Source organism: Ceratotherium simum, chromosome 17, assembly GCF_057802395.1.
Source record: "Ceratotherium simum simum isolate JZ-2026a chromosome 17, ASM5780239v1, whole genome shotgun sequence".
Classification (NCBI taxonomy): domain Eukaryota; kingdom Metazoa; phylum Chordata; class Mammalia; order Perissodactyla; family Rhinocerotidae; genus Ceratotherium; species Ceratotherium simum.
In genome coordinates, this window is record NC_141916.1 from 1,226,303 (window position 1) to 1,254,017 (window position 27,715).

Below are 27,715 nucleotides of genomic sequence, written 5' to 3' on the forward strand. Positions count from 1 at the left end.
CTGGAACAACTGAGTATTTTTAGAGTTGAATAAGCAAGAATTAGGAAATCTTTTCATGTGAAAAATATAATCTTGTTTTATTCCTTTAAGTGTAAATTTCAGAATTCTATAATATGATTACATGAAGTAAATTAACCACACTGTGTCATCATACAAAAGTTCCATACTTACACTTTACAAACTGGATTACGAGCACTGAAAAATCACATAACCTAGAATCACAATATTCTTGAAATAATTTAGCAGAACCTATCAAAAGATACAACAGCCCAAGCTGTGTGACCAATAAAAATCTTATGAGTCAGGGCCAGCCCGGTGGCGCAAGCGGTTAAGTGCACGCGCTCCGCTGTGCCGGCCCAGGGTTCATTGGTTCAGATCCTGGGCGTGCACCAACGCACCACTTGTTAAGCCATGCTGTGGCAGCATCCCATATAAAGTAGAGGAAGATGGGCACGGATGTTAACCCAGGGCCAGTCTTCCTCACCAAAAAAAGAGGAGGACTGGCATCCGATGTTAGCTCAGGGCTGGTCTTCCTCACACACACACAAATCTTATGAGTCAAGGTAGTTGGAAGTGGTTGTGAGGCAGGAGGAGCTGTAGCACGTCTAAATAATTAGTAAAGGCCGTGCTGGTCAAGTTCATGACAACTCAGAACAGAAAAGGTTACAGGGAGAACTGACTCCGCGTATCATAAAGATTTGGCAAGAAATTCCAGACACCAAGTTAGGTGCAACTCCAGAAAGGTTAAACATGACATTATTTTTTATCAGGGACAGTGCTCAAACCAGAACCTATGTCTTATCATCAAAGCTCTGGCTATTACACTACGAACACCCATTTACAATTTTCTCCACTGTTCACTTTTCCAATTTGAGAAAAGAAAAGATTAACTGGGCTAAAATAAATGATTAGCAGATAAATGGTTAGTTAACCAAAGCTGCTCCTATCACACTAGCTGCCTTCACAGCCTAGAGAGAACGAAACTAGTGGGTGGAAGAGGGAGAAGGAGGCTGGATATGCATCTGTGCAGGAAGCCTGAAGCTTATTCCTACTAGAGCTTTGAACTACTCTGCATTGTGAATCACTACATAACTTGATAATGAATTATAATCAAATGAATAAAGCAGATTTTCTTTGAAAAAAATTAAATTCAAATGTCATGTTTGTTTTTAAAAAGCCACTATTTAATAGCGCTATCTTTAAAATTCACCTTCTTTTAAAAGCTCAGAAAGAAACAGGAATATTACACTTCAACTATCCTTTCAGCATCCTTACACACTACATAGAGGATGGATATTATTAACCAACTTAAATAAGAAAACAAGAATCCAGCATTATAAAGACAGCAAGTTAAGGACAAATTCAATAGAATGTGGGTCTCTGAGCACCCTGGGATTTTCATTTCTTCTATATTCTAGCCAACTTTGTCTACATTTCTATGATGTTCTATTACCCTGAACATAGTTGAAGACTTTAGGTTTAGTCTTCCAGGAATAATATCTATAAAAGCAATCAACACTTTGTTTTATGGAATACTAAATCTGAATCAAGACATGAAGTCATAAACTGTGTATCAGAAAATCTAAGTTTGGCATATATATACCCCAGAAAATTTGTTTTGACACTAAAAGAATATACATTTATTATAAGCATGCTTTATTTTGAAAAATGTTCCCAACTATTTCAACTGTCAAACCCAATACATATATTTTAAATTATAATGCAAACTTTTCAAATTGAGGTGTATCCAATCCACTGGCTCCAGTTTAATACAACACATTAAACAGTTCAATGTAGCTATATGACCAATAGAGAAAAAAGAAAAAATTAGTCTTACCTGGTAGTTTCTTTTCTCAGATAATGTATGTCCATCAGTCCTCACCATAGAGTCGTGTCCTGTCCTCACAGTACTGGAGGCAATCAAATAGAACTGTCACTCAAGGGTCGTGTCACAGGAAGGACCGCCCACCAGTTCTCCCTCTAGAGTGGAATTATCCAAAAGCCGTCAAAATTACTAACACGTAAATATATGAACAGTAGCAAAAATATCCAATATGATACACAGAAAAGAAAACAAAATACTTTTTTGACATCCTAACTGATTTTCCTCTTAACCATCTAGGGAAGGCTAGATTGGCAAACATACTTTGAGATAGAAATGGTTAAATATGAGAAACTCTTCCCACCCACTTCTACTCTCTCCAATTAAAACTGCTTGCCAGACCTCACACACAACGAAGAAACTTACAGTGAATAAAAATGGAGTGGACAAAAAAGTTCAACCCTCAACTGACATGTTTTTTCTTTTAAATAAATATTGTCCTGTTAGTCTCAGAAATATCTAATTAATTCAGAGTCATGTCATTTAATTTCAAATCTCTTTCCTCCAAATGCTTACAGCTGCTATTCATTCAGTTTATGAGATTTATTTGTATGCCATAAGATGGGAATATATCACATATTCTTAGGATGATTAATAGATGCAAACTTAACTCAATCTTCTATTAAAATTTACTCCTACGAAGAGTCGCAACAAATGTCAACTTTCTGGACGCCTTTGCCCACCAGTCCTCCAATTTCATGCATGTTCTAATAGGATTTGCTTTTTAATATTAGGGCAGAAAAATAATGGGGCTCATTTCTTAACTTGGACAGAGATAAATCCAAAATGACCAGGCATCGTGCACCTCACAAAAAAATCATTGAAGCAGAGGTGACAGTTGCTAGAGATGCTAACTCAAAAATGTAAATTGAAAATGAGAGATCAAAAACTCAAAAGTGGTATCTACAAATTTGAAAATGTACGTTTTCAAGACAAATGTCTCTCACCCAAGTTTTAGTAAAATGTTTACCCTAGGGAAGGAGTAACTATACCTACCGAACTAATTATAGTTGCTAAATACTAAAAATATTTAAATCTAGAGCAAGTATTTAACATATGAAATTTACTTGGGGAAAGAAAAAATATCTAATTTAAATTTATAAGAAGTATAAATCAATTTTTTAAAAATCAACAAACACGCACTTACATAAGGATTACATCTAATAAGCAATCTAATCAGAAGGGCAGAAAACATTTTCAAGGAAAATATTTAATAAATATTTAATATTATTAAAGTTTTAAAAAGAAACCACATAATGAATACCTATATTCTGGCTTCTGTTTTATGTTTGATCACAAAGTTAGTGGGTACTATACTTTTACTTGATTTTTACCATCTTACATTGTATATATTTGGCTGAAATACTTCAAGATCCCTGGCTCTATGGCAAAAATGTAATTGCTCATTACCAAATTTGTATGTACCACTGGAATTAAGTATGCCTCTCTCAAAAATAACAAAGGAGAAACATTTTTTAAATTGTGAGTATATTTACTACTATAAATGTAATCGTTACCACGTAGCAAGGAATTAGGTTATTCATAAGGGAAAATTATCAAGTGAATTGGATGTCCAAGAATAGTTAAGTGACACACATTCAGCTCCAACTTAAATTTTCACAACTGTCACAAAATGAGAGCAAAACTATTTTATTACACATCCTCTAAACAAAATTAACCCTATTTTAATGTTAGTGTCTTATTAATAGGCTTTAAAACAGTACTTGCCTTACTCTTAATGTATTCCGGGCAACTCTGAATTCAACGGATAATAGTGCAAAATTTCAGATTTTTCTTATAAAATAAGAATGTCTCTCTTCTTAAATAGGTTATGTTTAAATTAAAGTTCATGCATTATCTTCAAATAATACTAGTTTCATCAAAAGATATGTTAGAAATCTAAAATAAGGAAAGGCAATTTTCAACAGCATAATCTAATTATATAAAAAAGATAAATACAGCTTTATATGCTAAATAATACCTTAATTAAAAATAAAAGTTAATATTTGGTCTGTAAATTTACCAGATTAAAAAAACATACTAACTTCAGAGTACTATGAATTTTTGTACAAAGGGAAAACTTGTTTTTGTTCCCCCCCTTGGGATAACTTCAAGTATTTCATAGCTTATGGTTTCAATCAATAGCCACTACATGCTCTAACCAATATAGGAATCAATATTCTATATTGAACTATTAACTAAGAATCATTATCTCCCCCCCCCACAGCCCCAGTAGATAGTTGTATGTCATAACTGCACATCCTTCTAGTTGCTGTATGTGGGACGCGGCCTCAGCGTGGCCAGAGAAGCAGTGCGTCGGTGCGCGCGCACTTAACCGCTAAGCCACGGGGCCGGCCCCATTATCTCCTTTTAGTAAGCAAAAGGAGAAACGAATGAAGGCACTCTCTTTTCTTCCTGGTAAACATAAAAGCTAACATTTGTCACCACTATCTTGTACTAAATAAAAATGTTCAGTAATAATAGATTGTGTCGATACTCGTGACATTAGGAATAAAAGGATGCATGTAGATGAAAGAGGATGTGAGTATGTATGTGAGACAGAGAGCATGTGAAAAGGAGCAAGCACAAGAGAGAACATGCACTCTAGCTGCCTAAATTTGTTCAAGTTTATACACTGGTTTTCCCACAAAGTCCTACAAATATTCGAAAAGACAAATATTTACAAAATTACGGTGAAATTTTCTTAAGGCAGGGATGCCTTCTAAGGTGGAAAAACATAAACTATATTTACCCTCCTACCTTAAATAACCAAGAAACTAGACAAAATATATGAAACAATGATTTTCAGACACCGGACATCATCTCAGGACAGAGATCATGAAGAGAAAAGAACAAATAAAGTAAGGCCTAGTGCCTGTAGAGTTACGAGGCCAAAACACAGGAAGGGGGGAGGTGGAACCCAATCAGAGCCCAGTGATTTCACTGAGTTAAGGAAAAGAAGTTCAGAGCTGGGAGAGACACAAGGCAGCTAGAATTTGTGGGGCAAATGGAAAGAAGGAAGTTGCAGAGACAAAGCTCCATAGATCGGGAGAGAGATTACCCTCAAGGTTTTAGCTGAGTAACGATCCGTGCATGCATGTGAAAAAACTACTGAGTCTAGAGAAGAAGCCTCTGAAAAGCAGTCAGAACAATACCCAGAACTCATGTTCCCATCAACCAGAGTAGGACCTCTTACTACACGGGGTATTGAATAGAGTTCAGAAGGTAATGAATGCCTTGGCAATGAAACCATATCAGCTTTAGACTAAAGGATGTTCTGGTACGGCACTAACAAAGCTTAAAACCAAGTCTCAAAAGGATCAAACTAATTCTAAGTACCATAATTATACCACAAAACAAAGTCCAACAATATTTAATATAACAAACTCTAGCATTAAGTAATGTAAAATTAAATGTCTGGCATCCAATCAAAAATTATCAGCCATGCAAAGAAGCAGGAAATACAACCCATGACAAGGCAAAATATAACAAATGGAAATAGACCAAGCAATGATAGAGATGATAGAATTAGTAGACAAGGAGGTTAAAACAGGTATTGTTAATATATTCCATACATTCAAGAAGATAAAGAAAACCCTGAACATGGTAACAGAAATGCAAGGTATCAAAAAGACGTCAATTGGTAACACAGAGAAACTTCTTTATGGTGACAGAAAAGTTTCATATCTTGCTTGTGGTAATGGTTGTATGGTTCTTCACTGATAAAATGCCATAGAATGATAAAGATATACAAAAAAGTGAACGCATGCAAAAACAGGTAAAATCTGAGTTGGATTTGTAGTCTAATTAGTTATACCGTGCCAATTTCTGGTTTCAATAATACGCTATAGTTATGCAAGATGACATCACTGGAGAAGACAGGTGATGGGAATATCAGACCTCTACTATTTTTGCATCTTCTTATGAGTTTATAATTATTTGAAAGTTAAAAGATTTTTAAAAGGCTCAAATTGATCTTCAAGAGATAAAAATTCAATCTGTAATTAAACATAAATTAGATAGGACTAACAATGGATTAGATGCTTTGAAGAAAAGTTTAACGAACTTAAAGACATAGCAAAGGAAAAAATCTAAAATTAAACACAGCAGAGGGACTAGGAAAAAAGGAACTGTGAGACAATACCAAGTGGGACAGTGAACTGTGTGGCAATATCAAGCAGCCTAACATTACGGACTGTAACTAGTGTCCCAGAAAGAGTGGGAGAGCAGGACAGAAAACAATGGCCAGATTTTTCCTAAATTTGATGAGAACTATAAACTCACACATTCAAGAACTTCAACAACCTCCAAGAAGAACAAAAAAACACCTCATCATTTTAAAGTCATATTGCTGAAAAACAGTGACACAGAAACCTTAAAACAGCCAGAGGTGGGGGAAAAGAACAGAGAAACACAGATAGAAATGACAGCAGACTTCTCATCAGAAACAACACAAATCAGAGGCGAGTCGATCAACATTTTTAAACTACAGAAAAGGCCAAAAAAAAAAAAAAAAAAACTATCGGCCAAAAATTCTAAATCCAGCTAAAATATCTTTCAAAAAGGAAGGTAAATACGGCCATTCTGGAAGAGTTTGACAGTCTTACAAAGTTAAACAGACCTACCATAACAACCCAGCAATTGTGTGCCTGGGTATTTACCAAAATGAACTGAAAATTTATTTTCACACCAAAACCTATGCATTAATGTTTACTGCAATGAAGAGGTCCTTCGATAGGTGAATGGATAAACAAAATGGCACAGCTATACAATAGAATTCTATTCAACAATAAAAAAGAACAAGCTATTAATTCATGCAACACGGATGACTCAAATGCATTTTGCTAAGGGAAAGAACTCAGACCAAAAAGGCTATTATGTTTCCATTCATATGACATTCTAGAAAGGCAAACTACAGGCACAGAAAGAAGATCAGTGGTTGCCAGGGCATTGGAGAGGGGCGGGGTAATGATGGACACACAGGAAAACAAAGTGATGGAACTATTCCATATGGTACCGGCGTGGTGGATACATGACACTATGCATGTGTTAAAATCCACAGAACTTCACGACATAAAAAGTGAACCTGAATTTTAAAATTTTAAAAATTTAAAAATCAAACAGGAGGTTAGAAATGCAGACCTGACAAAAGACTAACTGTATTACAAATGTATGAAATAGCCACACTGACAGAGGTATGGGAAATGGTGCTGACCTAAGTAACTCTGGAAAATGGTGTTTTGACTGGAAACGTAAGAGAAAAAAAGAACCCTATATAAACACCATATTCTAATTGGTAAAGTGATGCCTCACAGGGCCATGGGTTAATAATTCTGAAACAGCTATGCATGTACCCTGGAGATAAACAGGTAAAACAGACGGTGATGTAGGAGCCAGGTTTCTCACTGTCGGAGAGGGAAATTACAGATAAGCAAGGAGGTCAAGCTAGAATGAACTACTGTGGTACTGGATTAGAGTCAGAGGCATCTCTATTGTTATCAGTGTGTTTTCAATTATAAAATACTTTAAACACAGTAATCATTTAGATTGTTACAGAATAGATAACTTCATTGGTGTGCTGTATGTCACTTGAAAATAAATTAAGTTGACAAAATGCTAGGTGGTAAGTATGTTGAAATTATATTTTAAAAGATAAGCTTGATAAAAGGGTGTTTTAAAGACTTTTTAACAATGTAAACAAAGCTAATGTTGAAAAAGCTCTAAATTTTATTGAATGTCTACAAGTAACTAAGTTAAATAAGTATATCTCTAATCTTTTTAATAGACTGGTAACAAATTTCAAGAATGCAAAATAATTCATGCAACACATATATCACTAGTGTCTACTCACATGCAATAATTTCTCTTAAATTCAAGATGCTTTTAGAATAAATTACTGAATTACACCAGTATAAATGGTAAAGAACACACATTTTACACCTTTTCTGTGTTGTAAAACCCTTAAAATACATTTAGTCACTCTAACAGCTTCAAATCTGATAACAAGCCAGTAACAGCAAAAATATAAACCACATCTTAATTAACGTAAGAAAAAAACAAGCAGGTTTTTTCATCCTAGGTGTTTCCCTAAGTCAGAGCCTAATAAAAATTCAGCACATCACATTATTTAGACTAATAAATGTTAACTGAACCCCAAATTTTCTCCCTTCAGAAAAAGATTTCTCAAAACAAGAAATCAATTGATCATAAGTAAAATCTCTAGAAAATACTTTACTGGAGAGGGGAAATAATTATTAACTTTATTCTCCAAATTCTACTAAATTTTGGCTGTCACATCATCATACAAAAATATACACCTTGAATGGAACAGAACCAGAAAATATGAATCCTAGTATTAGCTTGATCAATTTTTCCCCTCTGGCCTCAGTTTCCTAATCTGTAAAATAAGGAGATTGATTTAGATGAATTTTTAAAACACAAGCAGCTCCAAAATTTTATATTTTAAATGTCCTGTGTCAAGGTAATACACTTAGGAAAGTGGACAATTACAGTTGATATTTTCCACGTTTTCTTCTTTCTACCACTTTATTGCTCAATAGTACTTATAACACTGCCGTGAATATTTTGGAGTTTGGGAATGGTTTCTAAAATATCTATAATTTGGTAGTCATTACCACACTCAACTTTAAGTTACAATATAAATTTGGTCAGGTTAAGACAGTTGAAGCTGTGGGACAGGTTTTACTTTTCGATATAGAGGACACTATATTCCATGTTGGCTATTAATTAGAACAGACTACCAGATGTGACCAACATGACTGCACCTCAATAAAAGCTGAAGTAAATGCACTTGGCCGTTAGCTTTAAAATCAAAGGGTTTCTCAAATTCCAGAACCAGTGTCAAGCAACTTTTTCTTGTTAATAAGTAGATTGTAGTCACAAAAATGTTATGAACTTATTTTCTGAATTTTTGGTTCAATCACATAGATGAATGTTTTCAAAATTCTTTTTTTTTTTTTTAATTTTTATTTCTTTATTTTTCCCCCAACGCCCCAGTAGATAGTTGTATGTCATAGCTGCACATCCTTCTAGTTGCTGTATGTGGGACGTGGCCTCAGCATGGCCGGAGAAGCAGTGCGTCGGTGCACGCCCAGGATCTGAACCCGGGCCGCCAGCAGCGGAGCGTGCACACTTAACAGATAAGCCACGGGGCCGGCCCTCAAAATTCTGAGTTGATGACTTGTGATACATACAAGAAACATCGGCAGATGAAATAAAAATAAATAAAACTCAAGAACTTCAGTGTCATACCAAACTTAGTCTGGGAAAAATTGCCACATTAACTAAAAATAGCTTTTCTGAATATTTTAATAATACAGGTTTCCTGGGTCTATAATTAACATGTAAAATGAAAACGTGCCTATACTTACAATGAAAAACAAATGAAAATAAATCAACACTATTCTCTTGAAGTCAATTTACTCTCTGGATGTCATAATTTCATGTTTTGTAACTTAAAATTTTGTGTGTCTTCTATTTCCTGTGGTGATAGCCTTCCTGATGCACTACTTCTAACATATCTGTGTAGTTCTCTCACATATTGCAAGGAGGATTCTAGGCATGTGATACACAGAATTTACTATGTCAGTAGAAAATCCATAATCTATCTAAAAGGCTCAGCATCTCAAGACAGAAATTTTCTACTACCAAGTCTTAAAAGTCCCAAATAAAATGAAATACAGTAGAGCCCTATTGAACTTAAATGACAAAAGTTCAATAATTTCTGAACCACAGGCTTGAAAACTAAAAGCTCCTCATTTGTTTGGGCTTAAATAAAATTGGGGTCCAAAATTAAGACAATCAAGGGGTCCTCTTAGTCTTCCTGGTGCCTGAAACTTACATGTTTACACAAGTTGCTTAACCTCTCTGTGTGATTCAATTTCCTCATATGAAGATAATGTCTGCATAATCTAGCTCATGGCTATGATCAAATAAGTTTGTGAACTAGATTTATAACACATAAAACTTCATTTAAGTAAACAGTTGTTGTCTGAATTAATTAGAACAGACTAGCACATGTGACCTATCTGAATGTGTAAATGGCCAAACTAATTTTCTGCAAGTTTAGAGGCAAAGAAAGTATTAAAATTAATACTTTATGTTTAGAAATGTTTTAGAACCTTTCATTACAATTAGCTAAAAATCCACAAGGGTTTCCAAGGATTGACGTAGCTACTGCCAAAGCAGTCCCTCTAAAATAAGACCAAGTCATATTAGCCTCACAACCCACTGCGGAATGGACATGCTGGCTCTATTAATTCAACAGAGGAACTTGTGTAAATTATAATCTATAAGTAAAACTCCTTAAATTATATAACAGCTCTCTTCTTACTCTCCCTTGTAGAATGGCTCTAAAGTTATCAAATACTGTTATTTTACATCAGCAATTGGCATATGTGAACCAGAAATCTGAAAATTGCAACTCTAATACTCCTAGTTTTATACGTAATATATATTTTTTTCATAATAATTTATATAAGTTGTTGATTCTAGTGATAACGTAGTATTAAAAACTGACTAGTTCATATCAACTGCTTAGACTTACCAAATTCATAACAACTAATTAGGCTTAACAAATTATCTCAGAAAAAACTGATAATCAAGTGATGGGGAAAATTATGTGGCTTCTTATAAAAAGTAATTAAAAAGTTGCTCTTATAAATCTATCAAGCCAATTATATATTAAAATTTTTTTAATCTTAAAACTAAATTATCTTTCCAGTTTTCATAAGAGTATTAAAATAAAGCTTAAATGAAGAGCAGAAAAGAATAATTATAGCTATCCATTTAAAGATAACATAATAGTCGGTGAAGACTGACTAAACAGATATTTTCCCAATCCCTCAAAGTTTAGTCTTTGTAAAAGACAAGAGGGGCAACTGGTACACTATCTCCTGCCTGATGGACAAGGGAATGGCCAGAGGTGCTCTACAGAGCACTGGTTCATGACTTTCTAGAGCACTAACAGAGGTGAGACAACAGGCATATTTATCAAGGACAGAAATAGACTACAGGATTTACATTGTTTTGATCACAGGATACACATCAAAATTGCCTAGAAAGTTTTTAAAAAATACTGATGTCCCCTTCCTTGCGCCTTCTTTAATTAATTGTCAGGGAGGGAACCTGGTCATCAGGTGTTTTCTAAAGTGCTCCAGATGATCCTAATTTATAGCCAAGGTTAAGACTGTCAGGGTTAAGACTACACAGGAAAGTGAAATCCAAAAATGTTTTCATTCAGCATAAGTACTGAGCAAAAAAGAAACACTATAAATCAAAGGTAATGTATGAACATTATACATTTCCTATGCATGTCAATGTGCCCTTCTGTTCCCCGAGTAACTCAAAGGAGGTTTCAAAAGCACTTAACTGTTTCTCAAAGTTGTTTTTCAGTTATGTTAAGAGATGTAATCACCAACTGCCCTGAACGGGTCCAAACCCCACCACAAGAGCAATGCCTGCACAGATGGGCAAGAATTGTCCAAAAGTTACCTTTGCTTCATTTTAATGTTAAGATCTCTGCCCCAGCAGGAGCTTCAGCCTTATTAGCATAACATGCAATGTATATGAAAGCCTGTTTTCAAACCTACCTCTTACATTTATGATGAAACTTCCCTTTTGAATATTGATTCTCCTACCAAAAATAAAAGGTGCCTGTTTTCCCTTGCTGGGGGAGCCACAGCTTTGGAAGTGATTCCACGTGGTCTCCTTATTTGCTGCAAGTAAATTGTACTTTGTGACACAACTACTTCTGGTGAAGGCTTTGATTTCAACTCACCAAGAAGTGAACTCACTTTGATTCGGTAACACTTCCTTGCCCCTTATTCACTCCACCTCTGAAAAATAATGCTAGGCCTTAAATATTAATTTTTAAATGTTTTTCAAGCACAAGATTTCTTTTGTTGAAATACATACATTGTAAGTTCAGAAGTGAATAACAGGAAAAAGTAGATGCAAACAGAGTAAAACTTCTCTATTAGAAGAAATTTCTAATTAAAAAGTTCCTCTCATATATTCAATACTTAGATTTTAAAGATTTTTTTTTTTTTTTAATTCATTTTTCCCCCCAAAGCCCCAGTAGATAGTTGTATGTCATAGGTTCACATCCTTCTAGTTGCTGTACGTGGGACTTGGCCTCGCGTTGGACGGAGAAGTGGTGCCTTGGGGCATGCCCGGGATCCGAACCCGGGCCGCCAGCATCAGAGCGCGCGCACTTAACCGCTAAGCCACGGAGCCGGCCCTATACTTAGATTTTAAAAACATGTCCACTATCTTAACATTTCTAGTTACCATTCCTAGAAATGTAACAGTAACTATCATTTGCCAAGTATCAGACACTGTGCACTAAATATTTTACCTGTATAATTTCTTCCAATCCTCAAAATAATTCTATAAGGTAACTATTACTATTCGTTTTTTACAAATGAGAAAACAAACTCTGAGAATAAGTAAATTTGCAAGGTCAAGAGCTAGTAAATAAGCTAGAAGTTGCAGGACCAAAATTTGAGCTCATGTCACTTGACTTGAATCCAGTCTTAGCCACTATGCATTACTACCTCTCATATATATATAATTTTTTCATGACATCTATCATATCAATTATGGTTTCATGAAAAATGAAACCATTTCAAGAAATACCAACTGCCAAATAATACTTCTACTCAAAAGTCTCACTATTGTGCTACAAAAAGGAAATTAGCAATGGAGAGACAAGTAATAGACATTAGTCAGCTGGAGACTCAAAGTTCAGAAAGACTCTGATCAGGAAGTAAAGCACCCACAAGAGCCTTTCAGACACAGCTTGAGAACCTAAGCAGAGAAAAAAACAGGCACCACGCCACAGGGCAAACAGTAAATTGTTTTGTTTAGTTTCAAGGCTGGCAGGTTATTTTGTCTTTGTGTCTATCTCAGTCACAGAAATGAATAAATTCAATATACCTTATCTTGAGATAATTCTTTTAGAAGGAGGCTTCAAAATTCCTTCGGAAGTCCACTTCCTACATCTCTATTACCAGCACCCTAGTTCAAGCCACAATTATTTCTGGCCTAATTGGTCTCCCTTCCTCTATTCTTTCCTACAAGAACCATGTAACAGCCAATATGGTCCAGGCAGCAAGGCATTTTGACATCTAGAAGTCAGCGAGTTGAGATGCAACAAGCAAAGGAAATACAGGAGGAGCCACTGAGGTAGATGAAAACCAAAGAGAGTCTGGTAAATATCTCGACAGTTTCCTGGGAAAAGTGCTTCAAGGAAGAACGTAACCAATTGTTGCAAATGCTGTTGATAAAAAAATTAGATGAGAATTAATTTTTGGATTTAACAGCGTGGAAGTCACTGGTAATCTTGACACAAGTAACTTCTGTGGAATGGTGGAAATAAAAGCACTGACTGGACTGGCTTCACAAAAGAACAGAAAAAGAAAAACTGAAGACAAAATATAGACATCTTTTTCAAAGAGTTCTGCCATCAAAGTGAGGAGGGAAATGGGGAATAGCTGAAGGAAAATGTGGAGGCGAGAGAGAAGCCTTTTGTTAAGACAGGGAAGCTTATGGCGTAAAGGGGAAAACTGATGACACAGAGGGGAGAATTCTTGGAGTGATGACTGAACAGATGAGGGTGGAATGTGTAAGAGACAGGCAGAAGGACACAGCAGCAGAAATAGAGAGAAGACCGTAAATGGGTAGGGATTCAGGTACGTGGATATATGCAGAACTTCCATTAAGTATGGAAATTCTCATCTGGTTGCTTCTATTTTCTTAGTAAAATAAGAAATGAGGTCATCAACTGAGAGTGAGGATACAGAAAGAGGTGTCAGAGATTTGAGGAGAGAGGAAAAGATGTGAAATAGTCTTCTAAGAAAGTGGGAGAGTGAGGAGATCAGAGGAAACAGTCCAGCTGCCAGTAGCACTAAAGGCCCACTTGGGGTTGGTGTTCATCGCTGTGCCCTTCTCCAGCCACACACAACTGCAGGGATGCAAGAGGAGTGTTAGGCAGGGGTGGATTTAACCAAAGCTGTGAGTACAATGAAGCATGAGAGGGGCAGGGGGATTAAGGGTACAGCCAAAGTGGTGATTCTGATGATGGGTAAGAAAAGAAGTAAGTGTATAACTTACCATTTGCCTATGAAGTTTGAGCCACACTGGCTTTCTTTGTGATTCTCAAACACATCAAGTCAGTTCTCAACTTAGGGCTTTTACACTTTCTGCTCCTTTTCAATGTTCTTCCCCTAAATCTTCAAATGCCAGGCAGTTTCCTGACATTAACATCTCTGCTTAACTATCTCTTTTCAGAGAGGCCTTCCCTGAACACTCACTATCTGAATTTTGTTCCCATTTGCTTATTGTCTGTGTCCACCCCTTAGGTAGCTCCTTAAACAGAGGAACCTTGTCTATTCTGCTTACCACTATTAACTTTAGTACCTAGAATAGTGTATCATTGTAGATACACTTTACTGAATAAGTGAACCACAAAAAAAAATACTAAATACTCTACTAACTTTAATTTTATGAAAACATCATTTTCCTTAAAAGGGCTGCGGTAGAAGCATCTTGTCTGATAAGAACAAGACCAGTAATCAGAAACTTAGTTTTCAAAGTTGGCAAATGTCACCCAAAAAAATACACACTTTTAAAACATAAATGTACATTTATTCCCCTTGATATTTTGACGCAGGACTAGGCTTTTTCTTTGCGTTTAGGATTACTAATAGTGTTTTCACATGATATTTTTGTATAAACCACATCTACTATACACCTTTTAAGATTTCCAGCTTCAATCTGGTTTAAAGTTGAACAAGATCTTAAAGGTGCCTAAATAACAGAATCTTTCTGAATTTTTACAAGTGTTTTCTAGTTTTTAACAACTGTCTCACTGTAGCAGACACTCCTGGCCTGCTCCCTAACAGGCCTTCTCCCTTATGACTGCCAGAGCTGTTCAGATGCTCAACCTTCCCACGATTCACAGGAAAATGCTGAGCAGTCTAAGTCAACGTAACAATGCTACACCCCCTGGTCAGTAACTGATTTATGGAAGGGCATTTGAACCACTTCTGGCCAGAGACATGAAGGGTAATCTGATAGTAGGATTTTAAGAAAGGGGGGAAAAAGCCCCTTTTTTCCCCCTGGATGTTGTTACATCTAGAACTACTCACTGTAGCCATCTTGTAGCCATGATGAGACAGCTCAAGGAGAACCTGACAACGTAACATGGCACAACAGAAAGATGGAAAGAATGTGGCCCTGGGGTTAACCACTTAGCTGCTGCATTCACCAACACAAAACTGCCATTCCCCCAGATACATAAGAAAATAAATTTTCTTTACTGTTTAGTCAGTTGAAGCAAAAGATTCCTAAACCTTTAGGCTTATCCAAACCTAAACCTTCAGTAATTTTTAAAACACTTTATGTAAAGTCTTTCCAAAGCATCCACCTAGCTTTTCGTTAAAAAACAGTTCTTTCTACACTCATATTTCATTAGCTTAGTTCATATTTAAACTAAAAATTACATTAACACTGGCATAAAAACAACTGATTCTTAGGCACATATCTAACCCAGCAGGGGAAAGGAACAAAAGTAAAAGAGAGTAGTCCACTAACTGCAGATGCTCAGAACATGCTGGACTACAGGAACTGACAGCAGTGGTTTAAAAAAGCCTGTCAGTTAAGTGGAAGTCTGTTAAGGGTATCAGTCACAAACACATTTCCGTATATAACAGATTCTGTACATAACAAACAGATATTCTCCTACAGGGAGAGGGGTAGCTAAAAAATCCTTTAAAAATTTAGGACAGGGCCAGCCCCGTGGCTTAGCGGTTAAGTGCGTGCCCTCCGCTACTGGCAGCCCGGGTTCAGATCCTGGGCGCGCATCGACGCATCGCTTCTCTGGCCATGCTGAGGCCACATCCCACATACAGCAACTAGAAGGATGTGCAACTATGACATACAACTATCTACCGGGGCTTTGCGGGGGAAAAGAAAAGGAGGAGGATTGGCAATAGATGTTAGCTCAGAGCCGGTCTTCCTCAGCAAAAAGAGGAAGATTAGCACGGATGTTAGCTCAGGGCTGATCTTCCTCACAAAAAAAAAAAAAAAATTTAGGACATATGTTTCCAAGAGAGAAATTAGAATTAGAATAAACCTAGAGTCAAAGAAGTAGGAGTTTGAGTCCATTCAGTCTCAACCCCAGACAAGAAGCACAGTGATAAGAGATCACAGAAACTAGAAAGAACTTTACCCCAACATGCGTTGTTTCACTGCTAATGAACTGAGAATACTGACAAAATTCCACAATTCAAAATTTTCAGACAATACAGACAAAATGCACTATTTGCTTCACGTGTGTAATAGCCAAGTTCCACTTAATCATATGTTACAGAAAACCATAGCAGTTTGCCATTTATAAGGGATATCTGTATCCCCTTTTAAGAAATACTAGCTAGGGGCCGGCCTGGTGGCACAAGCAGTTAAGTGCGCGTACTCCGCTGTGGCGGCCGGGGGTTCGCTGGTTCGGATCCCAGGCGCGCGCTGACGCACCACTTGTCAAGCCATGCTGTGGCAGCGTCCCACATAAAGTGGAGGAAGATGGGCATGGATGTTAGCCCAAGGCCAGTCCTCCTCAGCAAAGGGGAGGATTGGCAGATGTTAGCTCAGGGCTGATCTTCCTCACAAAAAAAAAAAGAGAGAGAGAGAAATACTAGCTAGACAAATTACTTCAAATAGAAATTTTCCAGAGATTTTGAAATAATTATTGTATTAAACAGCCAAAGGTCCTTCACACTAATAATCACATTCTTTTCTAACTTCCTTCTAAAAATACTTAACTGAGCTCTACTATATGCCAAGCAGTAAATAAAGAAGACTCAATGAGAAATGCCCATAAGAAATACAGAACTAGAGAATTTACTTCCGGAATAAAAACTCCATTTGTAAAGATCCTGAGATCAGAAATTATGTTTCCAAATTATTCTCCATGGAGTTATAAAGCACTTAATAATACAAAGTTACAAGTAGTAATAATATTCACATCTTTAATAGTAATAGTCATGCACTAAGAAATGCATTTAATATTTATTAAACACAATTTATGTTTACCTAACACAGTAGACGCTAAATTAAATGTCTTGGTGGACTGACAAGAGCAGTTCTTAACCTGGGTTACAAATCCTCAGTTTGGTGATTGAATGCAGAGGGTGCGTGAACTTGCCTGGGAAAAAAATTACATCTTCATTTTAATAACCTCTAATTGAAATTTAGTATTTCCTTAATTAAAAATGCAAGCAATAAGCCATACTGGTATTATCTACACCTGTGCTTTTGTTACCATTAGAAACCACAGACACTTTCATATAATTTTAGTTGCTTCAAATTTCAAATTACCATTTATGCTCATTACTAGTTTAAAAATTACTATACACCACTAGACTTTGTTGATATGCACATTTACTGAATTTTTTTATTTGATATTTAAAAAATTGTTTCTAATAGATGTTAGCTCAGACCCGGTCTTCCTCAGCAAAAAGAGGATTCGCATGGATGTTAGCTCAGGGCTGATCTTCCTCACCAAAAAAAAAAAAAAAAAAAAAAAAAATTGTTTCTAATATACTCGGTATCCTCATAAGCATACATATTTAATTTTGCACAATTAAAATATTATTTTAAGAAGGAGTCCACACGCATCACCAGAGGGCCAAAAGGGGTTCATGGTCCAAAAAGGGTATGAACCCCTGGATTAGAATATCAGAGCATGGATTGGGTTGTTTGCAGAGGGTAACAGAAAGGACAGCACTTGAAGAACAGGAAAAAGCCTCAGAGCATAGTTAGTTGAAATCCTCGTTTTAAACATAAAGAAATTGTGGTCTGGTGGGAGTAAATGCCTTGTTCAAGGTCACACAGACAGCTAATTAGTGAGAGAACCAAAGAAAACAGAATCCAGGTTTTCTGGCTCACAATCCAAGGCTAAATCAACTTTGATGTGACTTGGCTGTAAGAAAATAAGACAAGACAAAAACAACTCTGCAAATACATGCCAAAAACTTATTAGGGAAAGAAATAAATTATACAGGAAGAAGAGGTAATCTGAAAAAGAAAATGATGGGTTGACATGTTAAAGCATTTTGAAAATAAACTCTACAGTATGACACACCAACTCAAATCCTGGAAAAGACTAGTCAGAAAACAAATAGGTAAGCCCTCTTTGCATACTGAACACACAGAAATGTTCCAAATATCTGAATATTCCAAATGTCATTAAAATATATTGCCTCTCCCACTTTTCCTGAAACACGTACTTCTTGATCTGTTTTCCTACTTTATAGAGAGACATGGGTAAAGCAAAAATTTTACTTCCCTCCTAATCTAATCGTCACAGAAGTACAACAGCATAAGCACAATAGTAAGTATCAAATAACAGTTGGTGTCAATGTCAAGGAAACAACAAAGCAGAGACTGGCAAACTGGAGAGTCTGTGGCAAACTGGAGAGTCTGTAAACGACCTAAAGAAGGTAGCTACTACTACTCAACTCTAGCTAAATGCTGCCAAGAAATGAAATGTCAACCCAGAATTCTATATGGAACAAAAGCATCCTTCAAAAATGAAGGTGAAATAAATACATTTTCAGACGAAAGAAAACTAAAATAATTTATCATGAGCAGACCTGCTCTAAAGAAAGGAAGTTTTTTTGGACAAAGAGAAATGCCAGAAGGAAACTTAGAATTTCATGAATGAGGGCCGGCCCCGTGGCTTAGCAGTTAAGTGCGCGCGCTCCGCTGCTAGTGGCCCGGGTTCGCATCCCAGGCGCACACCGACGCACCACTTCTCTGGCCGTGCTGAGGCCACGTCCCACATACAGCAACTAGAAGGATGTGCAGCTATGACACACAACTATCTACTGGGGCTTTGGGGGAAAAAAATAAATAAAACTAAAAAAAAAAAGAATTTCATGAATGAAAAATAATAAAAATGGCAAATATGTGGGTATGTATAATAGACCAGAAATTGGGAAACATTTTCTGTAATGGAAGAGTCAGATAGTAAATATTTAAGGCTTTGCAGGCCAAATGGTCTCTGTTGTAACTAATCAACTCTGCACTGTAGCACAAGAGAAGCCACAGACAATACATAAACTAACAGATGCGGCTGTATTCCAATACAATTTTACTTACAAAAGCAGATGTAAGGCCGGATTTGGTCTCCAGTAGTAGTTTGTCAATCCTGTGATAGACTAGTCTTTTCTTCTTAAGTTCTTTAAAATATGTGTGATAATTTAAAGCAGAATTTACATCCTTGTCTGAAGGAGTATCTGAACCAGGTAGATGTAATACATATGACACCTACAACACAAAGGAACTGCAACATAGAGGAGGGTGAGGATAGGGAACTCGATGACAAGATTTCCACATTCCACTTGAAGTCGTAAAATATAAATTATAAGTGTGGTGGGCAGACTTGTGTACACAATAAAGATATATTCAAGTCCTAAACCCTGGTATTACTAAATGTAACCATATTTGGAAATAGTCTATGCAGATGCAATCAAGTTAAGAGAAGGTCACTAGATTAGAGTGGGTCCAAATCTGATGACTGATATCTTTATAAGAAACAGGAGAGGGAGACAGACACATACACAGAGAAAAGATGGCCGAGTGAAGATGGAGGCAGAAATTGGAGAGATGCAACTATAAGCCAAGGAACGTCAAGGAGTGCTGACATCTATGAGAAGCTAGAAGAGGCAAGGAACGATTCTTCCCGAAAGCCTTCAGAAGGAGCATGGCCCTGCTGATACCTTGATGCCAGACTTCTAACCTCCAGAACCAAGACACAACATGAATAGTCTTATATCTACTGAAAAAATTGAATTCACAGTTAAAATCCTCCAGGCCCGGAGAGTTTCGCCAGTAAATTCCACCAAACATTTAAAGAAGAAATAATACCAAGTTGACACAACATCTTCCAGAAAATAAAACCTGAGGGATTACTTCCTAAGTTATTTTTACGAGGCTGACATTACACTGATACCAAAACCAAAGACAACACAAGAAAAAAAAAAACCTTAAAGACCAATAGTCCTCATCAACATAGATGCAAAAATCCTCAACAAAATATGAGCAAATCAAATTCAACAAAATACTCAAAGATTAATAAACAATGAAGAAGTAAGGGTTTTTCTGACAATGTACTTGCTCTCTTTTTCTCTCAGTTTCTTTAAATAACATGAAATCATATGAAGTAATAATAGCAATATACTGTTGGGTTTGTAAAATATATAGCTGCAATACGTACAACAACAATAGCACAAAAAGGGGGAAGGAATACAGGAATACAGGAATAAGATTTCTATATCTCACTGGAACTAAATCAGTATAAGTCTGAAGTAGATCCTGATAAGGTAAGATGCATATGGTAAACTCCAGCACAACTAAAAAATAATACAAAAGAATGTAGTGAAAATATCACTAAAGGAATTAAAATGTTACACTAGAAAAAAAATCACTTGATGTAAAAGAGAGCAGCAAAGGAGGAAAAAAAAAACAAAAAAGGCATGACAACGTACAGAAAACAAAGCAAAATGGCAGATACATATCCAACTACATCAATAACAATATTAAATGTAAATGATTAAACGGGGCCAGCCTGGTGGCAGAGCGGTTAAATTCCTGCGCTCTGCTTCGGTGGCCCGGGGGTCACAGGTTAAGATCTCGGGCGTGGACGTATGCACCGCCTGTCAAGTCATGCTGTGGCAGCGTCCCATATAAAGTAGAGAAAGATGGGCACAGATGTTAGCCCAGGGCCAATCTTCCTCAGAAAAAAGAGGAGGATTGGCATCGGATGTTAGCTCAGGGCTAATCTTCCTTACACACACAAAAAATGTACATGATTAAAAAAATACAAATCCAATCAAAAGGCAGAGTGTCAGACTGCAAAAAGAAACTACATGTTGTCTATAGGAGATGCACTTCACATTTAAAAATGCAAATAAATTGAAAGTAAAGGGGTGGAAAAAGATATATCACGAAACTGCAATCATAAGAAAGCTGGAGTGGCTACATTAATATCAGACAAAATAGACTTCAAAAATATTATTAGATGAAGGCCAGCCTGGTGGCGTAGCGGTTAAGTTTGCACACTCCACTTTGGCAGCCCAGGGTTTGAGGGCTCAGATCCTGGTTGTGGGCCTACATACCGCTCATCACGCCATGCTGTGGCAGCATCCCATATAAAGTAGAGGAAGATGGGCATGGATATTAGCCCAGGGCCAATCTTCCTCAGCAAAAAGAGGAGGATTGGCAAGAGATGTTAGCTCAGGGCCAATTTTCCTCACCAAAAAAATATGTATATGTATTATTAGAGATAAAACATTTTGTTATGATAAATGGATCAATCATCAGGAAAATATAACAATTATAAACAAGGGCCAGCACCGTGGCCTAGTGGTTAAGTTCAGTGCACTTCAATTTGGCAGCCCGGGTTTGGTTCCCAAGCACGGACCTACACCACTCGTCAGCCGCCATGCTCTGGTGGCGACCCACATACAAAATAGAGGAAGCTTGGCAACAGATGTTAGCTCAGGGCAAACCTTCCTCAGCAAAAAAAAAAAAAAATTAAATTAAAAACATATGAACCTAACAACGGAGCCCCAAAATAAATGAAGCAAAAACTGAAAGAACAAAAAGGAGAACTAGCCAATTCAACAACAGTCGTTGGGAGACTCTAATACTCTGCTTTCAACAATGGATGCAACAACTAGAATCAGGATCAACAAGCAAAAAGGAGTCTTGAAAACCAATATAAAATTAGATCTGACAAACACACACATAAAAAGAACACCCAACAACAGCAAAATACACGATATTCTCAAGTATCAATGAAACATTCTTCAGGACAGCCATATGCTAGTCATAAAACAAGCCTTAACAGATCTAAAAAGATTGAAATCACGCCAAGTATGTTCCCAACCAAAATGGAATGAAGTTAGAAATAATGACAAAACGAAATTTGGGAAGTTCAAACAGGTGGAAATTAACACACTTCTAAATAACCAAAGGGTAAAAAGAAAAAAAATCACAAAGGAAACAAGAAAATATTTTGGGAAGAATGAAAACAAAAATAAGAAATATAGGGTGCAATGAAAGCAGTGCTTGAAGAGCAATTTATAGCTGTAATGTAAAACACCTACATTTAAAAAGATGTCAAATCTATAACTTAACCTTGTACCATAAGAAATCAGAGGGCCGGCCCAGTGGCTTGGCGCTTGAGTGCGTGCGCTCCGCTGCTGGCGGCCCGGGTTCGGATCCCGGGTGCGCACCGACGCACCGCTTCTCCGGCCATGCTGAGGCCACGTCCCACATACAGCAACTAGAGGGATGTGCAGCTATGACATACAACTGTCTGCTGGGGCTTTGGGGGGAAAATAAATAAATAAATAAAATCTTTAAAAAAAAAGAAATCAGAAAAAGATGGGCAAACTAAACAGAAAGAAAATAATAAAGAGCAGAAACAAGTAAAATAAGAAAAAGACAAAAGAGACAAATCAAAAGAACCAAAGTTGATTACCTAAAAAGATAAACAAAACTGACAGACTTCGAGTTAAACTGACCAAAAAAAAAAAGAGAGAAGACTCAAAGTACTAAAATCAGGAATGAAAAAGGGCAAACGACTACTTTCTATATCTATACAGACAGAAAGCATTTTAAAGGAATAATGTGAACAACTAGATGCTAACAAACTAGATAACTAGATGAAATGGACATATTCCTAGAAAGTCACAACTACCAAAACTGACTCAAGAAGAAATGAACAATCTGAGTAGACCTACAACAACTGAAGATAGTAAATTAGTAATTTTGAAATTTGCCACAGAGAAAAATCCCAGGCCAAGATGGCTTCACTGGGGAATTCTACCAAACATTTAAAGAAAAATTAATATCAATTCTTCACAAACTCTTCCACAACATAAAAGCACATGGAACACTTCCTAACTCATTCTACGAGGCCATTATTATTCTGATAATATCTAAGACTTTACAAGAAATGAAAATTTCAAACTAATATCTCTTATGGAAATAGATACAAAAATACTAGGAAACTGAACCTGGCACTATATAAAAGGGATTATAACACCATTACCAAGTAGAATTTATCCCAGGAATGCAAAACTTGTTCAACACCCAAACATCAAATGATGTAATGTACCATATTAATAGAAGACAAAAATCACATGATCATCTCAATAGATGCAGAAAAACCATTTGGAAAAAAACCCAACAGCACATCATGATAAAAACACTCAAAAAATGAGGAACAGAAAGGAACTTCTTCAAACTGATAAAGGGCACCTAGGAAAAAAATACAATAAGGCTGTCCACTCTTACCATTTCTATTCAACACTATACTTCCTGAAGGTTCTAGCCAGAACAACTAGGTAAGAAAATGAAATTAAGGGCCGGCCCCGTGGCTTAGCGGTTAAGTGCGCGAGCTCCGCTGCTGGCGGCCCGGGGTTCGGATCCCAGGCGCGCACCGACGCACCGCTTCTCCGGCCATGCTGAGGCCGCGTCCCACATACAGCAACTAGAAGGATGTGCAGCTGTGACATACAACCATCTACTGGGGCTTTGGGGGGAAAAATAAATAAGTAAATAAAATTATAAAAAAAGAAAATGAAATTAAAAAAGCATCCAGGTTGGAAAGGAAAAAAACTCTCTATTTGCAGACAAGATGATCTTGTATACACAAAATCCTCAGAAAGCTACTAAAAAAAACTATTAGATTTTATAGCAGTTTAACAATAGCTTAGATTTTAATAATAGATTTTATCCTAGTTTAATAAAAGAGTTCAGGGGCCGGCCCGGTGGCTTAGTGGTTGGGTGCGCGCACTTCGCTGCTGGTGGCCCGGGTTCAGATCCCGGGCACGCACAGACGTACCGCTTCTCCGGCCATGCTGTGGCCGCGTCCCACATACAGCAACTAGAAGGACTTGCAACTATGACATACAACTATCTACTGGGGCTTTGGGGGAAAAAATAAATAAATAAATAAAATTAAAAAAAATAAATAAATAAAAGAGTTCAGGAAGGTGGCAGGCTACAAAATAAATATCTAAAAACCAATTGCATTTCTACATACTACCAATGAACAATCCAAAAATGAAATTAAGAAAACAATTTCATTTACAAAGCATCAAAGAGAATAAAATACTTAGGAATAAGTTTAACAAAAGAAGCACAAAACTTACATTCTGAAAACTACAAAACATTGTTGAAAGAAATTAAAGACAAACTGTATAAATGGAAAGACATCCCATATTCACAGATCAGAAGACTTCAAGTGGCAATACTCCCCAATTGGATGAACACAATCCCTATCAAAATTCCACCTGGCTTCTTTGAAGAAATTGACAAGTTAATCCTAAAACTCACATGGAAATTCAAGGGACTAAGACTAATAAAAACAATCTTAAAAAAGAGAACAAAGTTGGAGGAGTTTACTTCCTGCTTTGAAAGTTTCACACTGTAATCAAGACATATTGGCATAACAATAAACATATAGATCAACAAAACAGAAGAGTCTAGAAACAAACCCTCACATTTTATGGTCATTTCATTGTAGACAGGATGCCAAGATAATTCAATGGGGAAAGTACAGTCTTTTCAACAAATGGTACAGGGACAACCTGATATCCACCTGTAAAAAAATCAAGTTGGACCCCTTTCCTCACACCATATATAAAAATTAATTCAAATGGCTCACAGACATAAGTGTATGAACTAAAACTATAAAACTCCTAGAAAACATAGGAGTAAACCTTCATGACCTTAGGTTAAGCAATGCCTTCTTCAACATGACAGCAAAAGTATAAGCAACACAACAAAATAAGCTGGATTTCATCAAAATTAAAAACTTTTGTGCTGCAAATGATACCATAAAAAACATGAAAAAAAAAAAACCCAAAGAATGGAAGAAAATACTTGAAAATCACATACATAGTTAAGAATTTGTACCCAGAATATATAAAGACCTCTTAAAATTCATTAGTAAAAAGACAAACTAACTTAAAAATGGACAAAGGATCTGGATCTGAATAGACATTTCTCCCAAAGATGTACAAATAGCCAAATACATACACAAAAAAATTTTAATGTAATTAATCACCAGGGTAATGTAACTCAAAACCAAAATGAGATACCACAGCATGCAAAGTAGGATGGCTATAATAAAAAAGACAAAACATTAACAAGCACTGGCCAGAATACAGAAAAACTGAAACTCTCATACACTACTGGTGGAAATGTAAAATGGTAAAGCTATTCTGGACAACAGTCTAGCGATTCAAGAGGTTAAACATAGTGTTAGCATATGACCAAACTCCACTGTGCTTGCAAGCAAGAGAAATGAAAACATATGCCCACACAAAAACTTGTACACTAATGTTCACAGCAGCATTATTCATAATAGCCAAAATTAGAAACAACCCAAATGTCCATCAACCGATAAATGCATAAATAAAAGGATGTATACCCACACAATGGAATATTCCTCAACAATAAAAGGAATAAGATACTGATAAATGCTTCAATATGTATGATCTTTGAAAACATTATGCTAAGTGAAAAAAGCCAGTCACGAAAGACCACATATTCCACTTATATGAAATGTACCAGATAGGCAAATGTATAGAGACAGAAGTAGATCTGTGGTTGCCTAAGGCTGGGCGGGAGTGGAGGTTGAAAGGAAATGGGGAGGGCCTGCTTAAGGTATAAGATTTCTTTTCAGGGTGATAAAACTGTTCTAAAATTGATTGTGGTGATGGTTGCAAAGCTCTGTGACTACTAAAAACCACTGAATTGCACACCTTAAATGGGTGAGTTAATGTATGGTCTGTGAATTATAACAATACAGCTGTTATATAAAAAAGCATCAATCAGTGTAATTGACCATATTAACAGACTAAAGAAGAACCAAGTGATGGTATCAACTGAAACAAAAATTACTTGGCAAAATTCATCCATTCACCATGAAAACCTTCTGTGAACTAGGAATAGAACAGGATTGCCTTATTTGACCAATTTACATCTATACACTTACATACATATACTTCACGAAAGACTGAATTCTTTCACACTTTAAGACTGCAAATAAGGCAAGAATGCCTCAGGCAGTACAATAATGCAAAAAAAAGAAAAGAAACAAAAGGCATACAGATTAGAAAGACAGAAATAAGAAATCTTCCCTGAGTAAAATATGCAAAATAATCTACAAAAAAGCTCCTAGAACTACTGTGTGAGTTTTGGAAGGTCACAAGCAAGATCAATGTACGACAAAAATCCTACTTCCATATGCTAATAATAGCTAGTATAGCTCTAAATAGTCCCCCCAAAATGAGATATTTACGTATAAATATGAGATACACAGTCATAAATCTAACAAAATATGCAGGATCTGTATGCTGAAAACAACAAAACACTGATGAGTCAAATCAAAGAACTAAACAAATGGAGAGACATACCATGTTCAAGGATAGGAAAACTCAATATAATAAAGATGTGAACCCTCCCCTACTTGATCTATAGATCAATTAATACTATATCAATCAAATTCCAAATGAGATTTTTTATAGATAATGAGAAAGATTTCCATTAGTTAATAGGGAAATCCAAATTAAAACCACAATGAGATCAAACTCACTGGAATGGCTATATTCCCCAAAATAGACAATAACTAGTGTTGGAGAGAAAGTGGAAAAACTGGATCCCTCATACATTGTTGGTGGAATATAACACTGTTCTACGCGCTGGGGATACAGACAAGATACTAAGTAAACATAAGGCAGCAAGATACCTGTTTTCATGGAATTCTCATCTAGTCAAAAAATTAACAGAAATGACTTCTGCTAGTAATAAATGCTCAGCCAGACAGAGAGTATTATGATACTGTGGTTTAAGAATGGCTAGAGGGGGGCCGGCCCCGTGGCTTAGCGGTTAAGTGCGCGCGCTCCGCTGCTGGCGGCCCGGGGTTCAGATCCCGAGCACGCACCGACACACTGCTTCTCCGGCCATGCTGAGGCCGCGTCCCATGTACAGCAACTAGAAGGATGTGCATCTATGACATACAGCTATCTACTGGGGCTTGGGGGGAAATAAATAAATAAATAAATAAAAATTAAAAAAAAAAATGGCTAAAGGTACACAAGATAAATAATCAGGAACAACCTGTGATCACAACTGATACATCATTTGAAGGATGAGATGGCGATAGATAGATAGATAGATAGATAGATAGATAGATAGATAAATGCTCACCTGTTCAATAAGGACTCAAAAATATTTTTATATTTATCATTTTATTAAACAAAATGGTTTTTCTATCTTTATTAAACACACATAATGACCAACAAGAGATTCTAGTCTAAAAAAGAGGACCACTTTTACCATAAATTGATTTTTTTCTTTTATGAAAAGCCTCGAACACTAATTTTAATTAGCCTGTTCAGTCTCATTCAAAATAAACAATTTTTGTTAGGTTTGAGTTTTTGAAATACTGAAATAACGAATGCACCCCTATCTTCAATGACACCCCCGGGGTCTAAGGCACTGAGCATTAAGAAGTACAAGCCCCAATGAAAATGTTTCTAGTCTATCTGAAGGCCTAAAAACTGAAGACTAGTTTTTGGTTATTGTTTTTTTTGCTGAGGAAGATTCACCCTGAGCTAACATCTGTTGCCAGTCTTTCTCTTTTCTTCCTTTTATGTGAGCCACTGCCATAGCATGGCCACTAACAGAACCAAACCCAGGCCGCTGAAGCAAAGCGCGCCAACCTTAACC

At 36.4% G+C, this 27,715-nt stretch overlaps 1 protein-coding gene across 4 annotated transcripts in view; it reads right to left on the reverse strand.

Moving 5' to 3' along the window:
- The window catches only part of CNOT2 (CCR4-NOT transcription complex subunit 2), a 116,434-nt gene that overhangs the window by 70,393 nt on the left and 18,326 nt on the right, over nt 1-27,715 (reverse strand). For 2 of the 4 annotated variants that reach the window (XM_087442026.1, XM_087442027.1), the window contains exon 2: nt 1,838-1,980. The exons of 1 other annotated variant lie outside the window; for it this stretch is intronic. In XM_087442026.1, the coding sequence (XP_087298152.1) occupies nt 1,838-1,885 (48 nt within the window). In that variant the 5' untranslated portion in view covers nt 1,886-1,980. The remainder of the gene's footprint in view (nt 1-1,837; nt 1,981-27,715) is intronic. One more of the 4 variants, XM_087442025.1, reaches the window with a different exon arrangement.